This window comes from Pongo abelii, chromosome X, assembly GCF_028885655.2.
Source record: "Pongo abelii isolate AG06213 chromosome X, NHGRI_mPonAbe1-v2.0_pri, whole genome shotgun sequence".
In the NCBI taxonomy this organism is placed as follows: Eukaryota; Metazoa; Chordata; class Mammalia; order Primates; family Hominidae; genus Pongo; species Pongo abelii.
The window spans coordinates 131203986-131215500 of NC_072008.2; the positions used below are offsets into that span (position 1 = coordinate 131203986).

Consider the following 11515-nt stretch of genomic DNA (forward strand, 5'->3'; position numbering starts at 1 on the left):
AGCAGTTTGCAACATTAGTGAGATCAAACATGGTAGAGCAATGTGTATAGGATCCAGAATCCAGAAAATTGAGGATTGAGTGGGATACTAAGATAATAATATTTAGGATAAATAGAAGGATGTTCTCTGCCTTTCTTTTACAAACAGCAGACAGAGGAGCACAAGAATTTCTAACTTCTAAAACATGATACAAATTGAAAAAACTCATTTTTTAGATAATTTTGTGAGTTGCAGATCTATAATATTTGTTAATTTAAAAGGGTTATTTGTGGGAACATTATTAACTTGTGAAATGGATAGACAGGAAAGGAATTTTTTATGTTTTTATCATAACATATACTCATAGGACCATTTGTAATGTAGTCTGTGTTGATACCAAATGGATTAATATCACTCATAATTTGCCCTACTGACATACAACTACAGGGGCAGGGATGGGAACATATGACTGTATATGCATCTTAATTTTTTTGCCAAATTAAAACACAATCTGGGAAGGGTAATCCAATATCTCTAGCTCTCTGACAACGAATAATGAGAGAAAAACAACAGAACAACAGAAGGAGTGGAATAAAAAAAAGCTCTTCTTGGAAATACAACACAGCAAGCTTGCCACTACAAATATTACCAATGATAACTGAAATAGGTGGCTCAAAAGCAATAGTATTATATTACAGTGATTTAAAATTAAGTGTAATGCTCATTACATATACAAGGTCAGTTCTTGTGGCAGAACATAATGGAGGTGTATTGCTTTAGTAGAACGTTAGCAGTACTACAGCATGTAACCAAACTGTTATTTTTTGTACAATTGCTACCACAGGCATACCTTGTTTTATTGTACTTTGCTTTATTGTACTTCACAGATACTGTGGGTTTGTTTTTTTTTCACGAATTCAGGATTTGTGGCAACTCTGCATCGAGCAAGTCTATCGGCATTAGTTTTCAAATATCATGCGTTCACTTCATGTCTCTGTTTCACATCTTGGTCATTTTCACAATAGTTCAAAATTTTTCATTATTATTATATCTGTTATGGTGATCAGTGATCTTTGATGTTACTATTATGATTAAGACACCACGAACTGCACCCACATAAGAAGGCAAACATAATTGATAAAGGATGTGTGGATTCTGACTGCTCCGCCTACTGGCCATTGCTCCTTCTCTTTCCCTCTCCTGAGGTCTCTCTATTCCGTAACAGAGAGGCCAATTAATAAATGACAATGGTCTCTAGGTGTTTTAGTGAAAGGAATATTTGCACGTCTCTCACTTTAAATCAAAAGCTAGAAATGATTAAGCTTAGTGAGGAAGGTATGTCAAAAACTGAGATAGGCTGAAAGCTGGCCTTTTGCACCAAACAGATAGTCAAGTTGAGAATAGAAATGAAAAGTTCTTGAAGGAAATTAAAAGTGTTACTCCAGTGAGCACATGAATGATAAGAAAGCAAAACAGCCTCATTATTGATCTGGAGAAAGTTTTAGTGGCCTGGATAGAAGATCAAACCAGCCACGACATTCCCCCCAGCCACAGCCTAATCCAGAGCAAGGCCCTAACTTTATTCAATTCCATGAAGGCTGAGAAACGTGAAGAAGCTGCAGAAGAAGTGTTTGAAGCTAGCAGAGGTTGGTTCATGAGTTTTACGGAAAGAAGTCATCTCCACAACATAAAAGTGTAAGGTGAAGCAGCAAGTGCTGATGTAGAAGCTGTAGCAAGTTAGCCAGAAGATATAGGTAAGATCATTGATGAAAGTGGCTACACTAAACAGATTTTCAATGTAGACAAAATCTTATATTGGAAAAAGATGCCATCTAAGACTTCCATAGCTAGAAAGGAACAGTTACTGCCTGGCTTCAAAGTTTCAAAGGACAGGCCGACTTTCTTGTTAGGGGCTCATGCAGCTGGTGACTTCGAATTGAAGCCAATGCTCATTTACCATTCTGAAAATCCTGGGTCCCTTAAGAATTTTGCTAAATCTACTCTGCCTATGCTCTATAAATGGAACAGCAAAGCTTGAATGGAAGCACATCTGTTTACAGCATGTTTTACCAAATATTTTAAGTCCACTCTTGAGACCTACTTCTCAGAAAAAAAGATTCCTTTCAAAATATTACTGCTCCTTGACAATGCACCAGATTACCCAAGGACCATGATGGAGATGTACAAAGAAGTAAATGTTGTTTTCATGCCCACAGACACGACATCCATTCTGCAGTCCATGGATCAAGGAGTAATTTTTACTTTTACATCTTATTTAAGAAATACATACTGTAAGGCTATAGCTGCCTTAGATAGTGATTCCTCTGATGGGTCAGATCTAAGTCAATTGAAAACCTTCTGGAAAGTATTCACAATTCTAGAATTACATTGGTTATTTATAGGAGGAGGTAAAAATACCAACATTACCAGGAGTTTGGAAGAAGTTGATTCCAACACTTATGAATGAATTTATGGTGTTCAAGACCTCAGTGGAGGAAGTAACTGTAGATGTGGTGGAAATAGAAGAGAATTAGAATTAGAGGTGGACCCTAAAGATGTGACTGAATTGTTGCAATTTCATGATAAAACTTTAATGGATGAAAAATTGTTTCTTATGCATGAGCAAAGAAAGTGGTTTCTTGACAAGGAAACTACTCCTTGTGAAGAAGCTGTGAACATTGTTGAAATGACAACAAAGGATTTAGAATATTATACAAACTTAGTTGATAAAGCAGCAGCAAGGTTAGAAGGATTGACTCCAATTTTGAAAGAAGTTCTACTGTGGGTAAAATGCTATCAAAAATCACTGCATGCTACAGAGAAATCTTTCATGAAAGGAAAAGTCAATTCATGTGGCAAACTTATTATTGTCTTATTTTAAGAAATTTCCCTAGGCACCCCACCCTTCAGCAACCACCACCCTGATCAGTTAGCCATCACCAATGCTGAGGCAATACCATCCACTGGCAAAAAGGGTATTACTCACTGAAGGCTCAGATGATTGTTAGCATTTTTTTTTTAGCAATAAGCATTTTTTATTAGGGTACATACATTGCTTTATACAATGCTACTGCACACTTAATAGACTACAGCATATTATAAACATAACTTTTATATGGACAGGGCAACAAAAAATTTGTGTAATTTGCTTTATTGTGATATTCACTTTATTTTGGTGGTCTGGAACCAGACCCACAGTATCTCTGAGGTATACTTCTATTTGTAATTTCAACTATTTTGAAGGGCCTTCAAACAAATGAGAACTGTTACAAATAACATCATATATTTGATCCTCTCTGAAATTATAATGATTACCTTGATCAGTCTAGGTCAAGGAAGTAAACCTGTGACTTTGTGAATCATGACATAGAGTTGTCTCCTAGGGTAGAGGTACCTTAGTGTGGGCACCCCATTCCAGGGTATGATCCTCAGTTCCATAAGTAAGATGCTCAATTTGGTCAGATACTTAAATGATACCAGTCTCTCAGAGAGTAGCTTGTAGCAGTTTAATACAAAAGGGATCAATGTACAAATCTGAGTGTTATCTTGTTTTTCTTTTTCAATAAATATAACTGTCAAAAAGACTGCAGCAAGTAGGATAATGATCACTGAGTTTCCTCCATAATTATAAGTTATACTGGAACATATAATTATCAGGGCACATAGGTCAACATGGAATGAGAAAAACTGGGATTTTGCTTGAGTGATTTTCATAGATATTTGTCATGGAACTTTTGTGGCTTAATGCGTCTATCACTACAGGTATAGATCTGGCTAGAGGACTGGAATGTTCTTATTCATTGGCTAGAACATCTTTTATGTTGGAAAGGTTCGTAATACCAGTTTCAATTTGTACTCTCTGATTCCTGTTTTCTATGTTTCAAATTGATCACTCCTCTTCTTTTGACTCATTTTTTAGATATATTTGGGCTACCTAATAGGTTATAGGCAAGTTTTGTTCTTCTTGGCTTTGGATTAAAAGACATTTTTGTTCAGTATAAGTTTTGCACATGTATTATCATGTCTACAATATGTTGATTCTGTTAGTTTGAGTCTCAGAGTTATGAGGAAATGTGCCATTCTGGCTGTAGAGTTTAATTTTAAGATCATGGATTTTAATCAGGTATTAATTCTGGCTTCCTAGAATTAAAATGCTAGCTGTGGGTCCTTGTAAATGTTATTTCACTCTCTTAAGCCCCAATTTACTTATTCCAAAAATGGAAGTAATACTGTTACTTAACTGACATGGTTGTGGTGATGATTGCATAAGATAATGCACACAAAGTACCCACAGGGCCTAGCACATTGTAAGTGCTAAGAAGGTATTCATTATTTATTACTGCACAAAAAGGTCAGAAGAAAAAATTTTTATTAGCACCATTATTATTGTTTATAAGATGAATACGCAAAAGACTATAGAAAAGAATCGGTGAGCAACTTTAGAGTTAGTTTATAGGAAATCATTTCTACCTTCACTTAATACGCAACAATGATTAGTGCCAATTTGAAAATTAGAGCTGGCAATATTGATAACTGCTTCTCTTACACCTGAGTGCCTTTTTATATGTCTAGAAAAACAGTTCTGCTCCTTCTATTTATTCAACACTTGGCAAGTTGAACCTTCCAAGTATGAAAATATTATTTTCAGGGAAAGCTGTTATCTGTTTATCTATATAGAATGATAAATACATTAAGTTTTTAAACCTATTTCTGAGTCACATTAAATTTTTCCATTGCTAAACTAAGAAGATATTATTATTATTATACACAAAATCATTTACCCTCATAATTATATCCTCCTAATATGTGTTTTCATATTTCTGTATATTCCAAATACAGAAATTATGTTTCATTTCTAATCAGAGTCAGATGATGCCTTCAGTACCCAGAAGCCAACATAGATCCTGGAAATATCACAAATGCCAGCACACACATGGTGTCTCCTTGCTGGTGTCAGATGTGTAGCTCTAGCAAAGAGCGTCTATGGAAATAGCTGAAAAATAGAAGGCAGGTAGGTGGGGGACCAGATACCAGCTTCTAAAATCATAATGGAATGAAACCGCAAGAGGCAGTTGTCCAATGAATTGAGAAATACAATTCAACTGGATATGGCAGAATAGGGTGACCTGGTACAAATCTTGGCCAACCAGCCAATTGGTAAATAATAGAGAAACATCTTTTATCAATTTCAGGTTCATTTTTCTCCTCACTGTCCTCATCTAAATCCTACCCATTGTTCAAATTCCAGTTTAAGTCTCATTTTATTTAACAGTAATATGGGTGATGACGAAAATAGTATTTACATATATGTTCTTATTTCATCTTTGCAACAACTCTTTAAGGAAGTGGATCCTCAGAAATGTTAAGAAACTTGACAAGCTATTTGTCCAAAATAGTATTGATGAGTTTAGGACTTGTGGAGAATACGGCTCTTATGCAAGATCCATGTGAAAGTTTGTAGGAGGTTTTTGGCTAGGTGAGTCTCAAGTTTGAGGGTCAAAGCACGACTAGACATAAAGTTTTGGAAATCTTTAGCAATTAATGATGATAGCTTATAACAAGAGAATAGATGAGATCACATAGAGAGAGTCTCTGGAATAAGGCAGGGTGTCTGAGGTCTGAGGGATCTTAGGACAAAACTCAGGAAGACACCGGTATTTAAAAGGCGAATGAAAGCACAGCAAGCAGCATAAAGAAACTAGGAAGGAGCAGCTGGAGGGGAAGAAAATCAGTAGAGTCTGGTGTCACAGAAGAAAAGAGAGGACTGAATTTCAAAAAGGGATTGGTTGAAAGAGTCAAAGTCTACAGAAAGGTCAAGTTAAAAGAAACTTGTACTATTGGGTGGGGAAAGAAACTTGAACATGCTCTTACTGTGATGGGAAGGAGCCAGTGAAGAGGAAGAGGCTGAAACAGAGAAGAGAATGGAGCGCTATGAATGGATCAAACTCCCTGAGGAGATGGGAGAGGTTGGTATCCAAACCACAGGTGAAGAATTTAGTTTTAAAGTTGAAAAGAGAAAAATCCTTCCTGTGAGAGTGAGTGAGGCAGGAACTATGAAGGAGGCTTGAAGACAGTATGGCTACTGAGAGGTATAAGAGAAAGAACTGAGCAAACAGGCAAACAGCAGCCTTCCTTCCCCTACACCGTAATAGAAAATGTATTCATATGGCTTTTGGTATCCTCTTGAAAGCCCTCAGAAACATCTGAGATCCAACATCGTTACTAGTATTCACTTTTCTCACACATGTTCACACACATTTTCTCATCATTCATCAGAGCATTCCATTTCAGGATGCTGAGGAAACAAAAATATCTTACAGCAGTCTGAACTAGGTGAGATATATAGTCCCAGAGGGACATGAGTATGGGACTTTAATCATATCCTCTGTATCCGTATCTGTGGGCAATTATTTAAAGTCATTTTGTTTTTGACAAGTTGTCTTACCCATTATCTTTATGTTTTTAGAATTTGTAATACAAATAATAATGTATAGCCAATTAATAGTTTATGCTATTTTAATGTAAATTTTTAATAAATAAGGAACTCTCTCTTAAAAAATACTTGTAACTGTCAATTGGAGTATATATTTAGGACAATTTAAATTTATACTCTGACATTACAATCCTCAAACTTGGCCCAAATAAACTCACTACTTATATTAACTTTGCTTCAGTTTCGTCCTTTTAGGTTGACCAGGCTAAGTTCTGAAATGTCTTCTCCTTTTCACCGAATCAGGTCATGCATCCTAGTAGTGGCCTCCTGTTTTTGATAGCTCCCTGTCTTCCCAGAACATCTTGGTCTGGCTTCCCTTCCTGCCTTATCTACTCAGCCATGGTAGTGGTGCTTTTTCTAGTGTCCCTGGTTAGCCTTCACCTGTGGTTTGAATCTTGTAATCCCTCTAACAGCTGCCAGCCTCTCACTTCACTCATGTACAGGGCATACAACTGAGCATGGTTCCCACTGTTGGCCCAACAAGGGCATCTGCTCCACCAGCTTGTACCCTATTCACTTCCCTGAACTGAGAGCCTTGCAACTTTATTTTCTTCCATCTACACCTACATCCCCCTACTCCTTCAGTCTCCAAACCCCATCCAGAAGGTCTCTGAGCTCCTTTAACCTACCTTCCCTTTCAGAGCAGAAGTATATGTGTGTGTGTGTGTGTGTGTGTGTGTGTGTGTTTGGGGGTCCATTCCACTCTGGGTGTGCATATAGCCACTCTATCATCTCCAAAAAACCTGCCCTTCCCTCTCCCTCTCTGGGCTCACTGCAGTTCCCAGCTCAGCCGCTTGGCGATTCTCCATTCAGGAAGTGCCTTCTCAAACGAAGCTGGTCCCAGCCGGCCTTGCGGCATGACTCAGCTTTTCTCTGTGATGTGTCGCGGAGTCGCCGGTAGGGTTCGGTGTGGCGAGGGGGACCTGCTTCGCTCTTTGTGAGAACAAGGGAGTGAGGGAGAAAGGAGGCCAAGGAGGAGGCCAGGACTGAGCAAGGACTAAAGTAAGACTGAAGGGGGAGGTGAGGGGTGGACTGGTTGGTGGCAGCAGCCTGTACCGGAAGCGGCGGCGGCAGCCGAGGCGACGCACCGTGAGGCAGCTGCTTGACTAGGCCGCAGCCGCCATGGCGATGAACTTTGGGGACCATGCCAGCGGGTTCCGCCACAATGATGTGATCAGGTTCATCAACAATGAAGTCCTCAGGTACGGCGGCGGCCCAGCCTTTTACACGGCCTTCTGCTCGCGGCCATGGAACGAGGTAGAGGACCGGCTTCGGGCCATTGTGGCCGACCCGCGGGTGCCCCGCGCCATTAAGAGGGCCTGTACCTGGAGCGCTTTGGCTTTGAATGTGCGAGTGGCCGCGAGGCAGCGGGAGCAGCTTCTGTACCAGGTTCGGCGGCTGCAAGGGCATGTGGAGGAGTGCCAGGTGACCTCCTGGGCTCTAACCTCCCAGCTGCAGCAGCTGCGCCTGGAGAATGAGGAGGCGGCAACACAGCTGCACCTCACGCAGGCCGCCCTGCAGCAGGCGCTGAATGAGCGTGATGGGTTATGCGGGAGGTTGCGCGAAGTTGAGAGATCCATGCAGGTCTATCCGATGCCTCAGGATTTTGTACCTGGTCCAGAAGCCGGCCAGTATGGGCCTGTGGCCGGGACTTTAAATGCAGAACAGAGTGAGGCGGTGGCCACAGAGGCACAGGGAATGCCACATTCAGAAGCCCAGGTAGCAGCCCCAACAGCTGTGTATTACATGCCTGAACCCCAGAGTGGCAGTGTCGAGGGCATGCAACCCCTTCTGCTAATGCAGGCGCCTCATCCAGTCCCATTCCATATGCCTTCACCAGTGGGACTGCCATACTCAACACCTCTACCACCCCCGGTAGTAATGGAATCAGCAGCAGCAATTGCACCACAGATGCCTCCTGCAGGGATCTATCCACCTGGTCTTTGGGCCACAGTGGGGTCCCAGGAGGAGACGGCCCCTCTGTGGGACCAGAAGTGCCATGGCCAGGATGGATATCCTGAGAATTTCCAGGGAGTATATCACCCAGGGGATAACAGAAGCTGCAACCAAAAGGAAGGTTCTGAGTGTCCCCAAGGAATGACCTCCCAAGGGGACAGCAGCAGCCACAGCCTGAAGAAAGATCCAGTGATGCAACAGGGCACAGCTCCCCCAGAGTTTAGCCGGAGCCACAGCCTGAAGCAAAAACCAGTGATGCCCAAGGAGATGGTCCCCCTAGGGGACAGCAACAGCCACAGCCTGAAGAAAGATCCAGTTGTGCCCAAGGAGATGATCCCCCTGGGGGACAGCAACAGCCACAGCATGAAGAAAGATCCAATGATGCCCCAGAAGATGGTCCCCCTGGAGGACAGCAGCAGCCACCACCTGAAGAAAGATCCAGTGATGCCCCAGAAGATGGTCCCCCTGGAGGACAGCAGCAGCCACCACCTGAAGAAAGATCCAGTGATGCCCCAGAAGATGGTCCCCCTGGAGGACAGCAACAGCCACAGTCTGAAGAAAGATCCAATGATGTGCCAGGAGATGGTCCCCCTGGGGGATAGCAACAGCTGTAGCCTGAAGAAAGATCCAGTGGTGCCCCAGGGCACAGCTCCCCTGACATTTAGCAGGAGGCACAGCCTGAAGAAAGATCCAGTTGTGCCCAAGGAGATGGTCCCCCTGGGGGACAGCAAGAGTCACAAGATGAAGAAAGATCCAGTGATGCCCCAGAAGATGGTCCCCCTGGGGGACAGCAGAAACCACAGCCTGAAGAAAGATCCAGTGGTGCCCCAGGGGATAGCCTCCCTGGAGTTTAGCAGGAGCCACAGCCTGAAGAAAGAGTTAGTGATGCCCAAGGAGATGGTCCCCCTGGGGGACAGCAACAGCCACAGCATGAAAGATCCAGTGATGCCCAAGGAGATGGTCCCCCTAGGGGACAGCAACAGTCACAGCCTGAAGAAACATCCAGTGGTGCACCAGGAGATGGTCCCCCTGGGGGACAGCAACAGCCACAGCCTGAAGAAACATCCAGTGATTCCCCAGGGCACAGCTTCACTGAGGTTCAGCAAGAGCCACAGCCAGAAGGAAGATCAGGAGAGGCCCCAGGCAACCCCTCTGGAGGATAGCAAGAGCCATGGTGTGAAAAATAGCCCATGGAAACACCAGCCTCAGGGGCAGAAGGTCAAGCAACGAAAAAGGAAAAAGGCCTCAGAATCCCAGCAACAGAAGCCTGCGTCATGCTCCATCCCAGTGAATTGGGCCTGCCCATGGTGTAATGCCATGAATTTTCCACGGCACAAGGTGTGCTATAAATGCAAGAGAGTCCATATGCCAGTTGAGAATGGCAGTGTTGACCCAGCGTAAACTCATTGATTTCAAGAAGGTAAGTAAGATGGAAGCACTCCAAAGAGAAACCAATTTCCCAGGACCTCCTTCTGATAAAAAAGTAACTTATTTACTTAACAGAAAATTTGAAACCAAAATTGTAGAGAAAATAAGGTAAAATAATCCATTACCCTATTACCCAAATTAAGTACTTTTTATCATTGCGAGTATACATACATACAAGTATGTATGTATTTATTTTCTTATTTTATTCATTTATTTGAATAAAGAGAGACTACTTCTGAGTATAACATTCAGTCTTTAATTAGGGGATTTCTCCTAATTGCTGTCAACTTTTTCAGGTAGTGGATTCTGGTTGGCTGATACTAATTGGTTGACACCCTGGAGAAGCTGAAGTTATAGTTATAAAGCCTGTTTTAAATCAACCATTTTCTGTTTTTTGTTTTTGTTTTTTTCTTAACCTCCTTTTCCTGAAAATGCCATGTATTTGGCTGGGAGCAGCCATGTGATTTTAGAGTTACAGGCTGTATTGTATTTTAGAAACACTGCTTTTCCTTGCAAGTGCTATCATTCCTTTTGAAATTACTGCAGTGTTGATTTTTGCTTATTTTTGTTTTATTAGTTTTACAGGTGAAGTCCTGTTTTTGTGTCTTAGCTCCACCAAACTTGCTTGTTTCTGAAGAAGCTGAACCTGTGACATTAGAAGATCTGCCAAAGCCACAAGAAGTAACACCTCCATTCTGATGGACCCACACCTCACTGAGACCCCAGCTGGCTGCAGCCAAGAAGAGTGAAAGGAAGTCAGGGAAGAAGAGATCATTTGACACTCATTAGGGGGAAAAGGAAGAACAAAATTGTTTTTGTAGAGTTGAATTTTTTCATTGGTATGGGAATTAACTTAGAAAAGTTTGGGGAGTTGTAGTGTTAAATTCTATAGATGATAGCAACTTTGATGAATTTCACTTAATTCATTAAGTGAGAAGTTTAGGGAAAGAGTTTAGGGGGTTGTAGTGTTAAATTCTATAGATGATAGCAACTTTAATTAATTTCATTTAATTCATTAAAGAAATAGTTATTGCCTAGTATGTTTTGGGAGCTAGACTTGTATGTTATTATCTAGTACACACAGCATAATCTTTTATTGTGAGTTTGGTTAGAAGATAGGAAAGAGCATAATTTGGCATACACATTAGATCAGGGATGTCTTCTTTGCCTTGCATACAGTGTGACCTTGGATAAAACCAATTGAAGTAACATCCAGATCCATTTCTGTGGTTCTGGGGCCAATGCGAAAGAGACTTTCATGAAAGTTTTTTTGTTTTGTTTTCGTTTTTTATTTTTTTGAGAAATGAGGTCTCATTTTGTCGCCCAGGCTGGAGTGCAGTGGCATGATCATCATAGCTCACTGCAGCCTCAAACTCCTGGGCTCAAGTGATCCTCTGCCTCAGCCTCCTGAGTGGCTGTGAGCCACCATGCCCAGCCCTTATGAAAGGTCTTGAGTAACCGAACTGCTGTCTCATTGGTCTCAGGTGAGATAAATGAGCAGTGACAAAGTTTGGGAAAGTGTCCTCACAGAAATGCAGGCAGAGCTTTTCTGACTTCCTCTGCTGATTTCCTCCTTTGAGAAGGATAGCTATTTTCCTGGTTGCCCACCAGCCTGCCTGAAAGACCTCGGGTGTCTCGAAGAAAAACAGTGCTTTGGGG

At 41.7% G+C, this 11515-nt stretch overlaps 1 protein-coding gene across 1 annotated transcript; it reads left to right on the forward strand.

Moving 5' to 3' along the window:
* Window positions 1–7594: 7594 nt before the first annotated feature.
* Window positions 7595–9829, forward strand: TEX13C (TEX13 family member C). The gene has a single exon (XM_002832083.2). It carries the CDS (start codon window positions 7595–7597, stop codon window positions 9827–9829), a length of 2235 nt encoding a protein of 744 aa, XP_002832129.2.
* Window positions 9830–11515: the final 1686 nt, after the last annotated feature.